Here is an 18211-nt window from a genome sequence, read left to right as displayed (position 1 = left end):
TCAAATATCGTATATTTCATCTACGACTGAAAAACGTTCAACCTTTTCAATAGAATCGTTTCATGTATTAACACCTTGAGAATCACATATTTCATAGAATTTACAGATTTTCCAATGTTACATAGCAGCGTCAAAACGAACGCGAGCTCGTTACGATGAAATCGTGCAGCTCTCGATTTTCCGCGGACCGAGGATCGTTTCATCGTCGAATCCGTCGATCGTTCAAGTAATTCGATCCCACGTGTCACGCGTTTCATTTATAATCGCGCCGGAACGTCTATTACCAGGGAGTTTGTGTATCGCGTTGAATCGGAGAGGAGTTTGTGCGCGAGCGTGGTGCCGCTTTCGAAGGCAGTTTCAACGAAGGGGATGAAACGGGCTGGCAAAAGGGGGTGGAACGGGAGGAGGAATAGGAGCAGCGATCGCGGGAAAGGGGTACGGGTGGGTGGGTGTCTATCGTTGTCGCTACCGGAGCCGGCAATGCGAGTCTAGGTTATCCGGTGACAAAGCTCGTTCGGTTCGTGCAACGAGGCCCTCGGTACGTCGGATTATCACCATTGAAAATGGTGCAACTGAAACCCCACTGTTCGGATGCAGCGGCGCTTGAACGCGATACGCGGACAAGCTTTGCATCGAAAACCGGAAGCGAATTCCTTGTCTGTCGCGCGTTTATTGACGATCACAAAAGTCCGACCGGTGTTGTTTTTCGTCCGTTATCGAAATTTCCTTCTCTGATCGATGCCTTTGGTGTACGATTACCGATGTCCGGTTCCAAACTATCAGATTTTACAGTGTCGTTATCACGATGAACGGGCGAGGGTCGAAATCGGTTCGGTTATCAGACGATAGCTTATAGTCTGACTCGCAAAAGCGCATTCGTGATGTTTGACGAAACCCGATTGCTAGGACGAAGAATACCTTCGATTCGTATAATGGAAAGGTGTTTAACGTTAGAACAGATAGCAGCGACGATTCGCGGGATTCTTCGAGGGCATTAAAGTCGGATGGTTAGCGAACGAGGTAAGGCGAACCACCCTCCGGGGGGTTGTAGCTAAATTGGCGGCAGTATATTACCGGTCAGACTCCCGCATTTAATTTGAATATAATCGTGGAAGGAGATCTCAGGAGCTCGAGGGCACTTGGCGACGCAGAACTGCGTGACGGTGACCGGAAGTGGTCCCGGGACACCGGAAACAAAATGGCCGCTCCCTTCTACGCGAATCTCGCCTCTTTCCACTCTGCACGACCTTTCTATACCCACCTAACAGCCAACCTACCTACCTACCCACTCTTTCCTACCGCCCTCCTTCAAGAGCGTGAATTCGTAACGCGAGAGTTAAGTTTGCATTGTGCAGATTTGCCGACGTCTCGCTTGGAAACATCGAAACGCACGCACGAGACGAGGGGTGCCTCGTTTGTCCACAGATATAGTCATAACATCGCGGATATCGTTGAGAGATCGTTCATTTCTCTCTTCCGTTTCGCAAGCCTTGAAAGATTATCCGGAAACGTTTCTATTAATGATGTACGACGTGGCTTGCTCCCAGCACGAAGTATACGGCCGTGAAAGTTTAATGATTTTCGAGTAATTACCAGGCTTCGCGATGACTCGCGTGGGAATGCAACAGAGCAGCGTGTTCGATAAGCGGTGCGAGGAACAATAACAATTAAACCGGGCGAACTCGTAATGCCTAAGTACAATATAAGCACGAACAATGAGCTATACAGCCGTTCGACAATGACTTCTCTGATTCCATAGACAAAAGACGAGCTTAAGGTTTCGACAGTTGGGTGGGTGGTTGAAAAAGCTTAAGCATCTTCTATTCGAGATCTTCCAACAATCTTAAGTGCCACTCATCCACCTATCATGGGGTGTCTTACGAGGAAATGTTCAATTCATAGTATGCTATAAATACATAAACATCCACAGTCTATTCATCACTGCATCAATGACAAATCATTGAACAAGAAAATTGCCTTAATTAATGGTTAATTAATCGACAGGGATGCCTTTGATGGAACATACCTGTTAATTGATGAACACAGTAAGTGGAAGAGAGCGATCGAAAATTGGAAGAAAAAAAGAGAGCAGAATAGAAGGAAAGCGACCCTTACGATTTTACGATGTACGACTCGGCTTAGGAGCGTATGATTAAACAACTCAGGTGTTTTATGCTCGACTCGTGGAGATCGCGTGACCCAACGGCCACATCCGTTTCCGCTTTACCTACGGTCAACCGCTTCGACCCCTAACCAATGGTTCGCCTTAAGGGTTGCACGTTACCTTCGACCACGAAAGAAAGTATACTTTCGACGTATCTTTAAGCAGTAATCGGCTTCGCTCGATAGTCACGTGCTTGTTGGGATCATGCCTGGCTAGTTGCTAACCTTTGCTCCATGCCCACCTTTCTTTTCCTCTTTTATTCTTATTCACCGGGCCGCTCGTGATACGAGTCGCTTACACGGTAAAAAATGCTATTTTTAATAGCGGATTATACTTTAAATTCAGCAAAGAACACGGCCAACCCGATTAATCCTGATGACAATCGCACAGAAAGGAACTTTCTGTTCCTTATGTAACTCAATGTATCCAGACGATGCACGACACTCTGATATCGGTCAAACGTAGCCCTGTTAATCCCAAACGGAAGCAGACGAAATAAGAAAAGGTCAGAGAAATGCCATGATCTGACATTAGATACGCGAAATACCATGTCAGCCCCTCTAAAATTGGACCTACGTTGTTAGAAAAGCAACCCTCCCGTTTACTTTCGAACCTTTCAAAACGATCGATGCGCTCTCGTTAATTTAGCCATAACGCTCGGGGATCGAATATCGCTGAAATGATAATTCCAGCAGAGGAATTAATTAATTTGCTAATTTCGGATTATCGGTAGCCGGCTACGTGAGAACGTTCCGCGAACAACGGATATTTGGCCTGCGCCCGGCAGCGATTCGTTAGTTTTCCAGGAAATTAGTCAGCATGATTTGCATCTGACGTACACCTCGAGGCACCTACACGTCGCTCGCATAGTTCGCAACTCTGACTTTCCGCTCGGATCTCCTCTCTTCCTAGATGTCTCAACGGCCCTCCACACCTCTCTCGCGTCAGTTAATGCCACGTCAGGGAAATTTCAACGACCAGTCTCTTCGTTATAGGTATAATTAATCCATTTTTCAGGGATTTCAATTTCTATCAAGCGTACCCTCGCAGTCTGCTACCTTCGATCTTTTCCAATTGACCAGACAGCCCTATCCGTTAAAGCGTTTTTGCTTAATTATAAACGACGTACCGCGTTATATAATGGAAAATACGATGAAAAGCACGGTGTAATTAATTCAGTGTTATTAGCCGGTCCGGCGAGAAAACGCGACGTTAACTCGCGGCTTCTCGATTCTTGCGCCTATTATCTCCATCCGCCGGATTCACCGAGGTGTTTCGACTTAAACGCAGACTCGAACGAGCTTCGAGCTTAACTCGGTTGTTGTGAATAAGTAAGCGAAGTGTTGCGAAGTGCTGCAGAAGTTTCGTCGAGACCCCCCCCAGGCACACGGCCGGGTTGGCTCGAATTAAATTGTTATACGGATGAGCTGCCACGACGAATACTTCGCAGAAACCAGCGACTTTCTTGCCACCCTCGGGTGTGAATGTTTAATCACCGGCTCTCGTTATATCTAATAAAATAATACCCCAGCCGCGACTGAAACTTACACTGCTACTCCGATTATACGAACAGGCAAATAAATTCTATCTTCTTTTTCTTTTTATTCGAATAAATATTTTCACGTCTCTTACCTGTGATTGCACTGTTGACAAGCGAAACATTCCAGGTGATACACGTTGGTCCTTGCCCTCATCACCATCTCGAAAGCCGGTATGATTTTATTGCACACAGCACAGTGTCCGCTGCTTCCGAACAGTCTGCGCAATCGAGAAAGAAAAATAAAAAGATTACTTATTCTATCTGAAAGAGAAATTCCCTGAGTCTATAATAATCTTTTCCAAACGATATTGCTTTTCTTTTCCCTCCCGGCACTTGCTGAGAATCACATGATTGGCGAGAGCCGTATCCCTGCTGTCGATGACATTAAGCTCGGAGAAGAGACTTTTAGTTCGCTTACGATGGCAAGCAATAAGCTTACGACCACCACGAATATGCCATCTTCAAATATTGGGCCATTAATAAAGGCCACGTAGCTACGATAGCGAGCGCTCTTTGCAGACGCGCCACCTGCGCGTGTTCCCTCGGGGACTTTGTAATCTCAACACGGTTTATTTGCCCTCTCCTGTTTATATGGGACGTCGGTGTATTCAATAAGGGAAACTCATCTGTAAAATTCGATTTGTTGCTTCCGTTCACCGTGGCGAGGTCTGCCCTGCTCTACTCTATTCGTACGTGCGCTCGACTTCCCCTTTTCCTCTTTACCCTCTATTGACGTCCCGCCACGAGTGCATAATAATAAAGATACCGAACGTCGAGACACTTGTACGACAATTAAATTAGAAGTATACTGGATTTCCTATTCTTCAACGTATACATGTGTTTGTAACCGTACATATTCCTTTCGGTTGCATAACAAGGAATCCTAATAGTGTGGGTATATAGAATAGGCCAAGGAGTGGCGTTCCACGGGCGGCCTCCTTAGTACCCCAATAATTTGGGGACCTGCGAGTCGATAAATCAACGATTACTCTGATCTCTACGGTCGACTAGGCGACACGGGTTTCGGAAAACGTAATTCGAGTTAGCGAAACACGGGACATAATTCGATTCAAACTGTAGCTTCTGAATTGGTTACAATTAGCGGACGTGTTAATTTTTATGGAACCAGGAATCATCAGAATTTTTACCTTAGATAATCCTTCTTGCACAGTATGAGATTGGACTTTGTATAGAGGGTCGAGCCAACTTCCACGAGTTTGCAGTCACAGCAGCTGCATTTTAGGCAATCCTCGTGCCAGAACATGTCCAATGTCTTCAGAAGGTACCTTTAATTTAAAGGTCAACAAATTTTTGTTATATAAGAGACTTATCTTCTAACAAAATGTATTAATGAAATTTACCTCTCCGTAATTACTTTTCCACAACCAGCGCATTCCTGTTGAACAGTCCCGTTCTTGCTCGGCTCGCTTTTACTCACATCCATCGTCATTTTTTATCACCCTTTGGATGTCGCCCTTGGATTTCCTGAAAGCCAAGAAAAATCATGCAATTTTAATCGAACGCAAGCAAAACGGAGCAACGATGTTACGAATTGTTATTAACGTCTATTATTATTGCGTTATATTATAACGGCCAATTAATTTTGCCACGTTGTCGATTAATCAACGCGGTAAATCATTGGTGGAACGCGGTGTACAGAATCGAATGAGTAATCGCGTTTGCGTGCTTTTAACAAGTTTCAACGGCATCTGGCACTAGAACGTCCGCTTGTCTATGAGCAATTAGAGCTACAGGTTCAGAATTTAACGGCGCGGTTAGTGCCATCTGTGTCCATCCTCTGCGGGGGTGGATTTTCTCCACCCCCATCCCAGAAACCGCTCGTCTCTTTCTCGCGATGCGGTCAGAGTTTAGAATCGAATTAGTTTGACCCTCTCCTCGCTTATTGCGCGTGTTTAAGCGCCAACGGTTCTGAAACAACCGCCGGCTTGTCCAGGGTAACGGCTGCGCGAGCTTCCCGATAAACATTAATTGTTTTCGCCCGAAGACGTATGTAGAATCTACCCCTGCGAGCCGTTTAAACGAAATTTCAGGGATTAACGTTCATTTAATCGACGCCGTTTAACTTCCACCGTTCTCTTTTATTTTAAATCTTGTTTACCGGTAATGGAACACGAACGTGTAACTGGTCTTTTTGCTGGATGAGTCATGGAATGGATTTTTTCTTCAATTCTTAATATATGGATTACTACAATGAAAGAATCTTTTTATAATGCTTTCGAATAAGTCCTCTGTAACGCGTTCGATTTTAGCCACCCGGTATATTTACGAGTAACCGTGGATGCTATGAGCAAAGTTTATGCGGTTTCAATATGTCCTCTCCCCTTAGCCTGGACACAATATCACGGGGACGTTAATATCTTCTATGCGGTTCAGACTTCGAAGCAAATATTAATACCGTGCCTTTGATACGCTAATTATTAAAGACTAGAATATTAAAAACTCATGCGCTTCATCGAACGATATCGTTCTCTGATTTCCTATGAGAAATATGACTATTTTTGAACAATAGAAACACTCGGTAAAATAGCTACCTCTATAATCATTGTAAAATAATCATTGCCTCTTACTGAATACAACGGATTCGATTTGTTTGTATCACCTCGAGGCGAGTTAATTAATTGTGTTGAATGCATTATGTATCTGTATACCCAACCGTCGAATATGATATAAATAACGATACAATTATTATGCGTAAGCTTATATTCGTACAAGAGCAGTGATTAATGGAATAACTAACTGGCCAGGTAAATTATGCGAACTATTAAATTCGAATGCGCGCAAAGTTTCCCACATAATAATCGCCCAACGATCGAATGTCTCCCCCTCGATAAATTTGTGCCGGACGTTAATATATTTTATTGTTATTATGGGTTGATTAAAGTCATCGTTAATATGCCGTTGTTGAAGGGTATTACCATTAATAATACATGTTTCCTACCGTGTACAAAATTCTGTATTCCATGGATTTGAAAAGTATCAATGATTCCATTTGATTCGCGTTCGGGTAAATTAGCTTTTTCAACGGATAAGAATACAACGCGGAGCGTTTCAACGTTCCTAAAACAATAGAAATCGTGTTCTTTGAGACACGAACAGAGATCGTGTATTATATATAATAACAAAAGTATTTTCGAGTTAGGCATAGCGGAATCCGACCGCAGAAATTCCTGCGGAAACCAACCTGAATTCCACCGACGATCCCGAAAACCTTCGCTCACCTTATGCGGTCGGTCAATTTCCACTTTGTTCTGTAAATTTTTGCGGACGTGCAGCCTTTAAAATTGTTCGTCAACGAACTATAGAAACGAGTCCGCTGATCATCGCGATTAATTGAATGACGAGACGACGTGCTTACGCGATTGTATAACGATGCAACGTGTTTATGCCGTTTAGTCACCATTGTGCATCACCATTTTTGCTACCTTTTCGTGCTTCGCGTGGTTTTAATTACTCGGTAGAAGTAACTATCGTCGAAAAGCCAACGGAGCACAGTGGAAACGGTTCGTTGGAACGTAACGTTGAAGGGTCCATAACGAGAGGTTTCCCTTCGAAAGCGGCTCGCATCGCTGGCGATCTGTTCATCAGGTACGTGATCAGATCATCCACGGACGCTGCTCCTCAAAGCGACGATAATTCGATTATCTCGTACATGTTCGACGACCGCCAACATGTCCTCCAATCGGTGGATCTTCTTGGTTAACCATCTTCCTAACTGTAATTTGATTGTTCCAATGCAATCTATCCCTGTTCGTTTTAATTTTTCGTTTTTCTGTTTGTCCAGTGGTTATCGTGGTATCCTTTCACTCTTCATACTCAATTACTGTTTATTAACTTAGCGTTTAAAACTCTCGGACGGTGTTTTTGCCTTTGGAATATTTCTCTCTTACTGGCACACACTCGATGGAAAGGAAACTTGCGTTTCCTCGAAGAGAAAACCGACGAAAGGAGGTCTTTCTATTTATCGACGTAACTGGGCAGTCTCGATGCAGTTCTCAAGGCTCCGCCCTCGTAGCATCCGCGACACTCCCAGAGCCACCACCCCTGGAATCTGTTCCGCGGAAAAACGAAATATTTCCCACCCCCCTCGTACTCTTCTCCAGCGATGCTGGAGACGACGCGACGCGTCGAAGAGCACAGGGCACTTCCGTCAGCCCCCCTTTTTTTCTATGTTCCGTTTGCGTCTAGAGAAGGTAACCGTTACAAAAATTCCTCCAACTTCTACCTTTTAACGGCAGGGTGCTTTTGTCTTTAATAATGCCGGCGCGGAAGCGTTATCTTTTACTTTTAGGACGAGAGAGAGTGTACGGGCATCCGGTGAGTCGGTCCATTAATTAGGCGGGCCACATTAAGCCGAGCATTAATATACTCCGCTGGCTGTTTTGTTTTATCCCGCAGGAAGGACGTAACCTCCCTTGGAGGCCGAAGGGGGTGGCCAAGCGAAGGCAAGAGGGGGAATTATTTCGACGGCGGCAGCCTGCTAATCCGACCTGCCATGCTACCTACCACCTTATCCCCGGAGACTGTTTAAATTCTGTAAATCGTTCTCGGTACTTCTCCCCTGTTCAACGGGTACCTCGTACTCGAGCTCGTTTCCGAGAAATTATACAAGTCGCGTTGACAAACAGGCGTCTACGGATCACTTTGTATCTTTGTCCGTTTGCATCCAACCGTGAATTCTACTAATCAGATTTCTGACGTTTACGAACGTCTGTCGTAATACGAAAATTTTGATCGGACCGCTCGACGTTATCCGTGGCTGATCTAGTTTTCGTTTTTAACCTGACGCGTTGGTGAAATCGGCTTACACGCGTGTTTAGGTCAGCCTCCGGTCACGGGAGGGGTGGTTCGTAACGATGTAATTTAACGGGCGAAAGGAATACTTCCTACGGAATAAATCTCGCGTAACAGCGCCACTGAAATCCTCGTTTACCCAGCATTCAGCCCTTGCTAATGGGGGTAATTTAAGGGATGTTTTAAGCGGACCGCCGGCACACGTGAGTCGCACAAAAAGTTCACGTATTACGACCACGGTCGCGCCGTAATCACGCATTAGCATTCCGAACGGTCGGTGTCGACCGAAAACACGCCCGCCGAGAGAACGACGCTTAAACTTTTGCGCTTCGTCCAACGACCGACGGAAAAGCGGAGAGTCACGCGAAACGATCCAAGCCGCACAAGGATTTAATAAAACGAAATAAACATTCGGTCTTCTTTGAACGATATATCCTCTTGCGTGCGAAATTTTTCGGATATTTTGGGATATTGTGTTTTTCTTCAACTGGTCGGAGTGGTTTAACGAATGAAATTGATACATCCAAGAACTCGGTGAAAAATGACTGGTCGGTCGTAGGGGCAGTCATCCTTCCGGATAATTTTCGCGAAAAACCTTTTAAGAACGACGGAAACGACGTAACGGACAAACGGTCTGTTTAACAAGTTCTTTCGCGCCGATAAACGCGCCCACAGTGTCTCCACTCTTTTTCTCTTCATATTTGCCGTCCCCTTCTGGCCAGACCGGGGTTAATGAAATTCTAGTCAGGTCGTGGAATTCTTTCGTCAGGTGGTGGTGCCACCTAACTCCTCTCCCCTTCACCTGCCTTCCGTTGTCGACTCCTATGTTTCTTTATTCTTTTTTTCCTCCCCTTCTTCTTTCTTTTTTTTTCATTCAACTGTCTCTGCTTCTCGCTATCTCTCCATCTCACCATGGTGGCACCGCTGTACGCCAACGCCACGAGAGGGTGGCCACAGTCTTCTGGAGTACTGGGGTAAACGGAGGTTTGCGTACGTCGCGGGGGTGAGGAGGGTCGGTGGTTGAAATGGGGTGGTGTGCAGTCAGATTACGCTAAGCTATGCCCGTACGTGCTCGCATGGAAGTTCCACCCCTCACCGAGTTTGCCACCCCGCCTGGGAAAATGTATTTATTGTTGTTTGTCCAGCGTTCTGTATATGGCCACTGGCGGAGAGAACGCGAGAGCCAGTGAGCAGGGGTGGGTGAAGGGAGGCAGAGAATCGCCCGAGGTTGAAGTTGAAAAAAAAAATTACCCGGGGACCACAGCTAGAATGCCGAGTATAAATTTAAGCGACGCTCGCACCTCCCCGTACACCCTCCTGGATATCCCTCGGATTCGTTCTTCCTTTTTTTTGGATTTCAATCCCATCGCCCGCTTAAATACATCGGGATTATGCCGCGGAGAGGCGTATTACGATCCTACGGAGAAGTTGCTCGTCATTCGGGTTGATTTCTCAGTGAATTTTTTCTGATTTCCTTTTCTAATGCCGAGGAATAATTTCTTTCCTTCGTAGGTCATTTTATAAAAAGTTTATATAAAATACGACCCTCAGATTCTACTTTTAGGATAATCGGGACGAGGTATTTAAGATAATCGAAGCGCAAAATAGCCAGGGAAACCGAATTCGTCGATAAGGTCATCTTCGAGAATAGCAAGAGCAAAATCTCGTTCCACTTGCGTCAATGTCTCGAACGAGAATTGCTGAGCACGTATGTGGAAGGAGGACACCGATCGATCGTTAAGTTCGTGCCCGGCTGCCGGGGACACTTACAAATTAGCCAATCAAGTTCTAATCCCACCACGATTTACCCCAATCAGCCCGCATCCCGTCGCAAATACTTTAATCCGTCCATTAATCCTGCGAGATAAAAGTTTCCGAAGTAGTTACAGCCCCTTTGTCGTCGACATTGGCAATGTATCGGATCGCGACCGATTGCCAAACGATAAGCACCGTATCCAATCTTCCTGTCTGTCCAATTAGCGTTCATCGAACGCTCGTCAATTCATTCCTCTACCTAAACTCTTCTTCTCTTTGTAACTGATACGACTCGCTGTAAAATTGCTCGAATACTCGATTAACCTGAGCAATTAACTATGTTCTGGTCAGTGGTAGGAAAGGACCCCTGTACTGTAGGAGCGTGAGATTAGCTTGCTTCCATCTCGGGTGGTCAAGGCTACTTAATGTGCGGTCGGTAGATGCGGCTAGGCGTTAGACTGATTTACATCGTATCCCTTTACCGAAATCGAGTGCGAGCCAGGGAACTGTGGTCAGCCGAGAAATGTAGCCGAGCGATCGAGAGGCAAGGCATCGATTCGGATTGCGTGACGAGCGTGCAAGGATACCTATATTTTACCTGTTAACCAAACCAGTGACAAACGATACGAGTAACAACCGATACGACGCGACGCGACGAGAAGAAGACAGATCGGTGGTGTTCTTTACCGTGGAAGGGAAAGCATCGTGGTATCGTTAAAAGTCGAACGGGTAAAACGCAGTGGTTCGCGTTACGTTCGAACGAAAAAGGTGGAGAGATGGCGGGATACTTTGCGCGGACCAGAGAGCCCCATCGCATAACTCACGACCCTTGTTTCGCGGCTGATCGACGTTTCGAAATATTTCCCAACTGGTTGTCCAGACGTTCCTCGCTCTGTTCAGCTTCCTGTCTCCTTACAATTCGCAGACAGTCCTACGCCAGGACAAAACCGGTCTCCGGTGATGGACTCGCGAAAGATAAGGGAACATTCATGACAAAGACAAAACGGGCTAGCCAGTTGTGTATACAGGAGTCTCATGCTGCACTGTCGCTGCTCCTCTCTTTCCTCTTTCCCTACCACCTCTTTCGACCATCGTTCGTTTGCCGTTTAGCGCGACGTTGCGAGACAATAAGCGAAAACTTTTATTATTAATGTTTCGCGGCAAGATAACGCCAGCCCAGGTTGAAACGACTCCTCTCCCTCTCGCTCTCTCTGCTCGCGGTTCGTCTCGACTCTGTTCGAATCTTCTCCTTGTTTTTCTCTTCGATCCCGTGTCTCTTTTGGGATATTTTCCTCGATCAAAGTCGAAGACGAACATCTCCCACCTTCTCCCTTTATACCCGTCCAAGGTTGATTCTCCGTTCGCTTGGAAATTAGCATTTTGACAGTTTCGTTCTAGTTGGACCGTCGGGAAATTCGCTGAAACTTTCCAGAGAAATTTTAGCAACGATTTAATTAGCATTCCTACGAGTCCGCGTAAATCAAACGCACGGTATGCAGAGGGAAAGCAACTCCGGGGGTATCTTTCTGAAGAATGTTTATTAATTATTTTCCTTCAGTTGGCGATGTTTTGTTACATTACCAAACGCGATACGATTACGTTATCTTAGATTACAAACGGAGGAAGAAAATTATTCATTTCGTGGCGTACGCTAAATGAAGCTCTCAAACATAAGTGAAAATCTAAAGTGTTTGTTTGGAACTCGATCTCACCGCCATGAATATTCGTTAAATCTGGTTGAACTCGAAACGGAGGGGTATGATTAACACCAGCCACGCTTGGACCAGGCCGGATAACTCATTCAAGACGGTCTGGCCGCAATAAGACGAAGGTCCGGACACTCGGGACATATTCTCGGTCGTTGCGCCTGAGTTAGGACTGTTTCAGGAACGGTTAGCCGTTAGCAGTTAGTCGGTAAATAACCTAGACACCCTCCTCGACTACCCTTACGCCGCTGGATGGATGCGATATCTTCAACCTTAGACCTCTGTCCAACTTTAGATCGGTTTTCGACTCGAGGCTTCACGGAACAGTGACCAAGAAACTTCGATGTTGGTAAATCGTCGTCGAACGATCGATTCTTTGTACCTTCGCGTCTGTACGTCGGTTTTTCTTTTCCGATGGAAAATCCATCGTCGAGTGAAATATTAAACGGTGAAGTTCGGTTGAAAGGCAAGGGGGAATCGACGTTTTGACGTTTCGATGGTCTCGAAGGAAGGACGTTGAAGACAAAGCGATCGTCCGAAGGCGAGGGGACGGACTGGTTGTGAAGTAGTTTCGTTATTGACCGGTCGAAGAGTACAACTCGTTCACGGATCCGGGAATACTTAATCCAAGTGGTGCTCCGTTAAAGCGATGACAGGAAACGTCAGGCCACCACCGCGCCTAGTGATATATCGATATTCGCGGCAAGTGTCGGTACTAGTGGGGGTGAAACCGAGTGAAACACAGGCGGTGATGTTAGCGATTCCGTCACGAAGAAACACTAGCCTCGTGTGCAAACGATACTTGTTGATTCTTCGACGAAACGATCGAAATTCGCTGAAGAATTACTTGGCGAAACAAATAATTAATCCATCAGATTGTGCATATTGCCGATTGGCACGCTTTTGTTGATCGAAACAATGATAGTATTTATTCTAGTTCGTGTATAATTTAATTGATATTCTTCTAAAGTTATTTCCCCGGAGCGGTCGCCACCGTTAATTAACTCTGAAATCGCTAATTTACCGCTGATAATGTACGCGCGGCTCTCTAACAGGCTTTATGGAGTAGAATGGGTACGGAGAATAATCAGACAGGACAGAGCAGTTAGGATAGCCTGTGAACCAGCCGATAGCGGCAAATGACCATTGCTGACACCAACATCGTCTCGGTGTACGCTTCGATAATTATATACGCGTCTACACAAGCTAGCAGTAGTGCTATGTCAGCCTTTACTTAGGACTCTAATGACTACCGTTCGTCGGTTGTCGGCCAGATAACGTAATTACATCAACAAAAATATTTCGTCGACGATTAACCGAGTATTCAACGTGGAAGTTTATAGCCCTGTTACACCTCGGTGTTTGTTCACCTTTAATACAATGTGTACGCGCGGTTTATTTCTGAAACTATACAATTTGAGAGTGTGGACGTGAGTGTGGTGAATAAGATAAACTATTACTTGCGACACAGGACAATTTTATTTAAAATTGTAGTCGTCTTTCGAACCGACTTGCACGGACGATCGTTGAAGACATAATGTGCTTCGCTCTTCTAATTTTGTCCTCGTCGAAGAGTCCTTAAAACTAAAAAGTTCCCTTTAGGTTTTTCCATTCTAAACAATTACACCCTAACCTTCTAAGTTTAGGGGCTCGCCGTCTATGTATCCCAAAACATTAACCTTGTCTCGGCAAAAGAGACTCCACTCGACCTGACCGATGTACGCCACAAATTCATTAGTTTATGTTAGAAATCTAAGACCTTTTACAATAGATCACGCATTAACACCGGTGGCTGGTTTTTGCAAGAGGGTTTTCGGAAAGGTGTCGATGTCGAAAGGACCTTCGGTTATGAATCGAACGCGATTCAAATGGAAAAAGAAAGGTCAACCGAGTTATTGTTTTCGTGATGAATGCACATAAAATAATGAAACCTCGAAAGTACACCGGTCTGGGAGAGAAAAAAAAATATATCGCGAGTAATACAAGCGACAGCGCCATAGGGGTTCCACACGCTTCACGTATGGCGAACAGGGAATTTATTGTCCATGGTCAACGAAGAAGACGATCCAGTTGTCCTGGCACGTCACGGACAAGAGATTCGCTCCTGCCGGGTACTTCGGATTTATCGCAAGTTTAACATTACACAGAAGTTGGAAACGGCGCGAGGGATTCTGCCGGATATTTATACGGTTTGAATGCACGTACGAGGATCATTCTAATGGTTTTATTATACTGATACCCACGGGATTTCTTGGTGGACGCATTCGCACCCCGATCTTCCACGATCCCGCGGTTTCCACGATTCACCCTGTTCACGATCCTGGATTTTTCCCCGGGAGATACTTTTTTCGTGTTTCACGTTGAATTCTTTAAACGATACGTCAGCTTAATCCTTTAACCGCTAATTTCGGAATCGAAAGAGAGAGCAGACAGTGGCACGACCGCAAAGTGATCTGTGAGAGTTTGGATCGACGAAGGTCCTGGAACGTGGTTTCGACGCATCTTTCCTATCGAGAAGGACGATTTATCATCCCGAACGTTCCATAGGAATATTGAATACGACAAGATAATCTCTCGACACCCTTCTTCACCCTCACCTCCTCCACCACCCACTCCCCGCCGTTCTGCCATCATGACCGACAGCATCCCCGTTTTGCGGTAGCGCCAGTAAACGGTCGTGCTTAATGTACCGCACGGCCCGATAAGCCGTTATACCGTCGTGACGTAGCCTCCAGTTTTTGCCTTGCAAAACGCAAACGTGCACCCTTTCTTCGTTGACGATACTCGTGACAGCGGCACCAGTCACTGACAGAACTCGTTATCGGTAGCCACGTGTACTCTCGTGTTCACAGTAAAAGTTATATACGTGAAAAGGGTCCGTACACCCCCTCGTGCTCTCCCTCTCTCTCTGTTCTCGACTCTTCAAATATTTCTGCGTGATATCATCGCTGTTATTATCGCAACCCCCAATTATACCGCGAACCAAGTAGAACGTGGTGGTGTATTAATTGAAAATTTTGTCGTTCGACTCATTACCATGGAGATCCAAAGCAATTTATCGATATTTTCACAAATGAAACATAGAAAGTTTCCCTTTTTTCTTTTTCTAGACAATATTCACCGTGACCATTCGAAACGTATTTCACGATCCGCTGTTAGAGACTTATCGGCGGCTTATCTCTAGCTCAGAAATTCCAGCAGCTAAGATAGCAATCGGCGCGGCTTAATTATGCGGAGTTCGGTCGACGGAACCGAGCAGTTATGCTAATCCGACTTTATTAATAAGGACTCGAGCCAAAGTGGAGATCGCTGTTGGAAATGGTAGCCTTAACCCTTCGCCTAGGGTCCTCGATCCACACCCCCTCCTCGAGTCACTTCGCAGTAACCAGGGAACGTTCTTTGCCGTCCCGCTGCGTTCGAACCGGCGAGATTTCTCGTATAATCGTTTTATCCTTCGTTTGCTTTCCGAGACGTTCTGGGAAAATCAGCACAGCCACGCGGAACGTTTCGTTTTCCCGAAATTACCGGCAGAATGCTCGCTATTTAATTAAGACCGACAGCTTTCCGCCTCCGTACGTACCGATACGCGAGTCTTTTCCAGACGTCCGCCGACGGTGAGCTTGTTTTCGAAACGATTTCGGGTGAAACGCATTCGCGTCACAAACAGATGCCTACGTTCTCGTTTTTCTTTCGACGTTATTTTGAAAAACGGAAAAAAATAAGTATCAGTTGAAATTTAATCGCGAACCAATGATGCACGCGTTATGTTCGAAGGAAAGAAGATCGATGACAGATATCGCTTGAAAGCATTGATCAGGCGATCGGAACGATAATAATAAACGATTGAACGCGACGGACAAAGGTGCTGTCACCGTTTTGGACGACACGCCGGCGGCTTTGAATAACCGGAAGTGACACTGCTGTCAGAACGAGTGGATTGTTCTGACAGCCAGTTATCGGTTATCGGCAATTTTCAAATTTATCGGTTCTCCACAAGACGAGGCAATCGGTTCTACCATTAACACGTTCACTGCCGCCGGCTGATTGGTGATCAACGCTTCAAACTTAATATGTATAATCGAGTAGCTGAAGAAAGAATATAGTTAATTTTTCCTCGATGAATATGTGTTCTGAAAAATTGTATATCAAAACAATCGATTTGCGTTTCGAATGGCACGACGGTTAATCGAAGAGGAGAGGCATAAGATGGCATCGAAGCAAACACCAACAGAATACAGATCTCGTTCCATAGTGGCTTGGCTGATGTGGCAAAGGGGATGAGGGTGGAAGCAAAGGGAACGGTGTTAGTTTCCGTGGCATTGACGTTCCACAATACAGCCCTGATGCCGTTGACACCCCCATTTGCAACCCCTGGCCGGGCGCAATCTCTGCCGTCGCGGAACCACGTCCCGAAAGTGCGCCACAGCGAATCTTATTCATCCCCTTCCGTACTTCTCGCGATATTTCCGGTCGACCTCGAATAGCTAAGCAAAATTTCGGGAAACCGCCTCGAGACTGACTAGCTTCTTTCAACAACATGCTGTTCTTCGTCGATCGCATATCCAAAGATAAATTCATACTCTGCGAATCTTTTTCTTTACCTGCAATCCCATTTCCACTTTTCACTTACCAGCCGAAACGTTTATTCTAATTCATTTATCGATGTGCACAAGCGATATTCGATTCAACGTCGAACGAGAACGATCCGCTTTGACTTTTGCCACGGGTGAATACCATTGTTCGATCATTATTCGCGTATTGTTCGTGTTTCACGTGTACCGGTGTGATCGCGTTCCTTTGTCGATGAGATTTTAACGCGAACACGAGCCGGCACGGCGTTAATTCGATACTTAAAATTCTAGTCCCGTAATCCGTTTTAATTGCGCGATAACAGTGGTCGCGACGCGTTAACGAACGAAACGCGATGCGACGCAGCCGTGTTGGACGCGGGAGGAGGGGATGAAAGGGTATTCGTTTGAATTTAAATTATAGCAATCATATTTCTTGCGACTGTCGACGTCACGCTTCCGCTATCTCCTGATTCCCCTCGATTTTTGCATCGGCATTCGATCCTCCGTGCATATGCGTCCACGGAAAAACCAGCTTGCTTCGTCGACCAACTGCGCTCGCCATCTTGCCGAACCATCGTTCCGAAGTGTTTGGTGAGCCGGAAACAGCTGATAACGGTGTCAGTGATCGTTGCTCGCGGTCGTTCGAGGACGGTTAACGCCGATATTATCCATTGTCCTGCGAGCATGGCCGATAAGCGAGACCGATAATAGATTTTACGGGACGAGTTCGTGGTTCGTTTCCCTCCATCGTCGTTGCAACTTCTTCAAGAATACATCGTTCTACTTGTGTCGTCCCCACCAATGGAAACCTTTCTCGATAAAATAAAAATGTCCAAAATCCCGTATCACGGTGACTGATTTTTCCTAGTAGATAATTACGGTCGCGTTAAAATTTTGTTCACAAAGGATTCTTTCAGGCGAACGCAAAAACGTGAACCGGTACCAGCGAATAATGATCGGTGAAAACGATGTTGCCTCTCGTGACAGGAATCAAAGGCGCGTTCCCGCTCAATGATTTTGTTTATAATAAATCGGATCCGGCGAGTACCGCCGGGAATATTTTTCCGTGGCCTAGGGGGTATTATCGTTCGCGCCGCGCCATGCCGATAATGGCGGCAGTCAGTGGCGTATGATGCGGGCGTAGATAGCCGAGAGGCCGATAGGCGAGAACGGAAAATGCGGCCGGCGACCGAAATCCGGCTAATGGTTTCACTGAATCAAACCAGCGCCGCCGTTTAACGGAGCAAACAGACAGAAAATGGAGCGCAACCGCATATAAAGAGTCGATGATAACGAAATGATATATGACTCGACGCGAATAATAGAGGAGAGAACCGAAACCGACGGCTTTTCCCTGCATCTGCCTTTCCTCTCTCTTCTATTCTCTTCTCCTCCGATCTGCTCGCCTCTTCTCTTCCAATACTTCACTCCGATCTCTCCTTTACTCTCCTATCTGTTCTCTGCTCTCGCCTCTGGCTAGGGGTTATACGGCTCTCCCTTCTGTGATTGATCGGCTCCCAGATATATACCACAGGGATATTCACTACGGGATTAAGTGAATGCGCGAACACTTAATAATCCCTATAGTTATATTCCTTTTTGTCTTGCTCGCTGCCTTCGACCCGTGACCGTTTGTTCTATCGCCGTCTACGCACGCGTTCGA

The 18211-nt window shown here is 45.9% G+C and overlaps 1 protein-coding gene across 4 annotated transcripts in view; it reads right to left on the bottom strand.

Moving 5' to 3' along the window:
• LOC114875458 (LIM domain only protein 3-like) overlaps positions 1-18211 on the bottom strand; it is a 58980-nt gene that overhangs the window by 20251 nt on the left and 20518 nt on the right. The window contains exons 1-4 of one of the 4 annotated variants that reach the window (XM_029185761.2): positions 7148-7197; positions 5066-5189; positions 4853-4990; positions 3797-3922 (exon numbers count right to left, since the gene is read on the bottom strand). In XM_029185761.2, the coding sequence (XP_029041594.1) occupies positions 3797-3922; positions 4853-4990; positions 5066-5154 (353 nt within the window). In that variant the 5' untranslated portion in view covers positions 5155-5189; positions 7148-7197. Of the gene's footprint in view, positions 1-3796; positions 3923-4852; positions 4991-5065; positions 5190-6906; positions 7119-7147; positions 7198-18211 lie in introns of those variants that run through there. The other 3 variants (XM_046288381.1, XM_029185759.2, XM_029185758.2) reach the window with 3 other exon arrangements.

The sequence above is a fragment of the Osmia bicornis genome, chromosome 1 (assembly GCF_907164935.1).
Source record: "Osmia bicornis bicornis chromosome 1, iOsmBic2.1, whole genome shotgun sequence".
In the NCBI taxonomy this organism is placed as follows: domain Eukaryota; kingdom Metazoa; phylum Arthropoda; class Insecta; order Hymenoptera; family Megachilidae; genus Osmia; species Osmia bicornis.
Note: the sequence above shows the minus strand (reverse complement) of the source record. Positions and strands in the feature narration are given on the sequence as shown.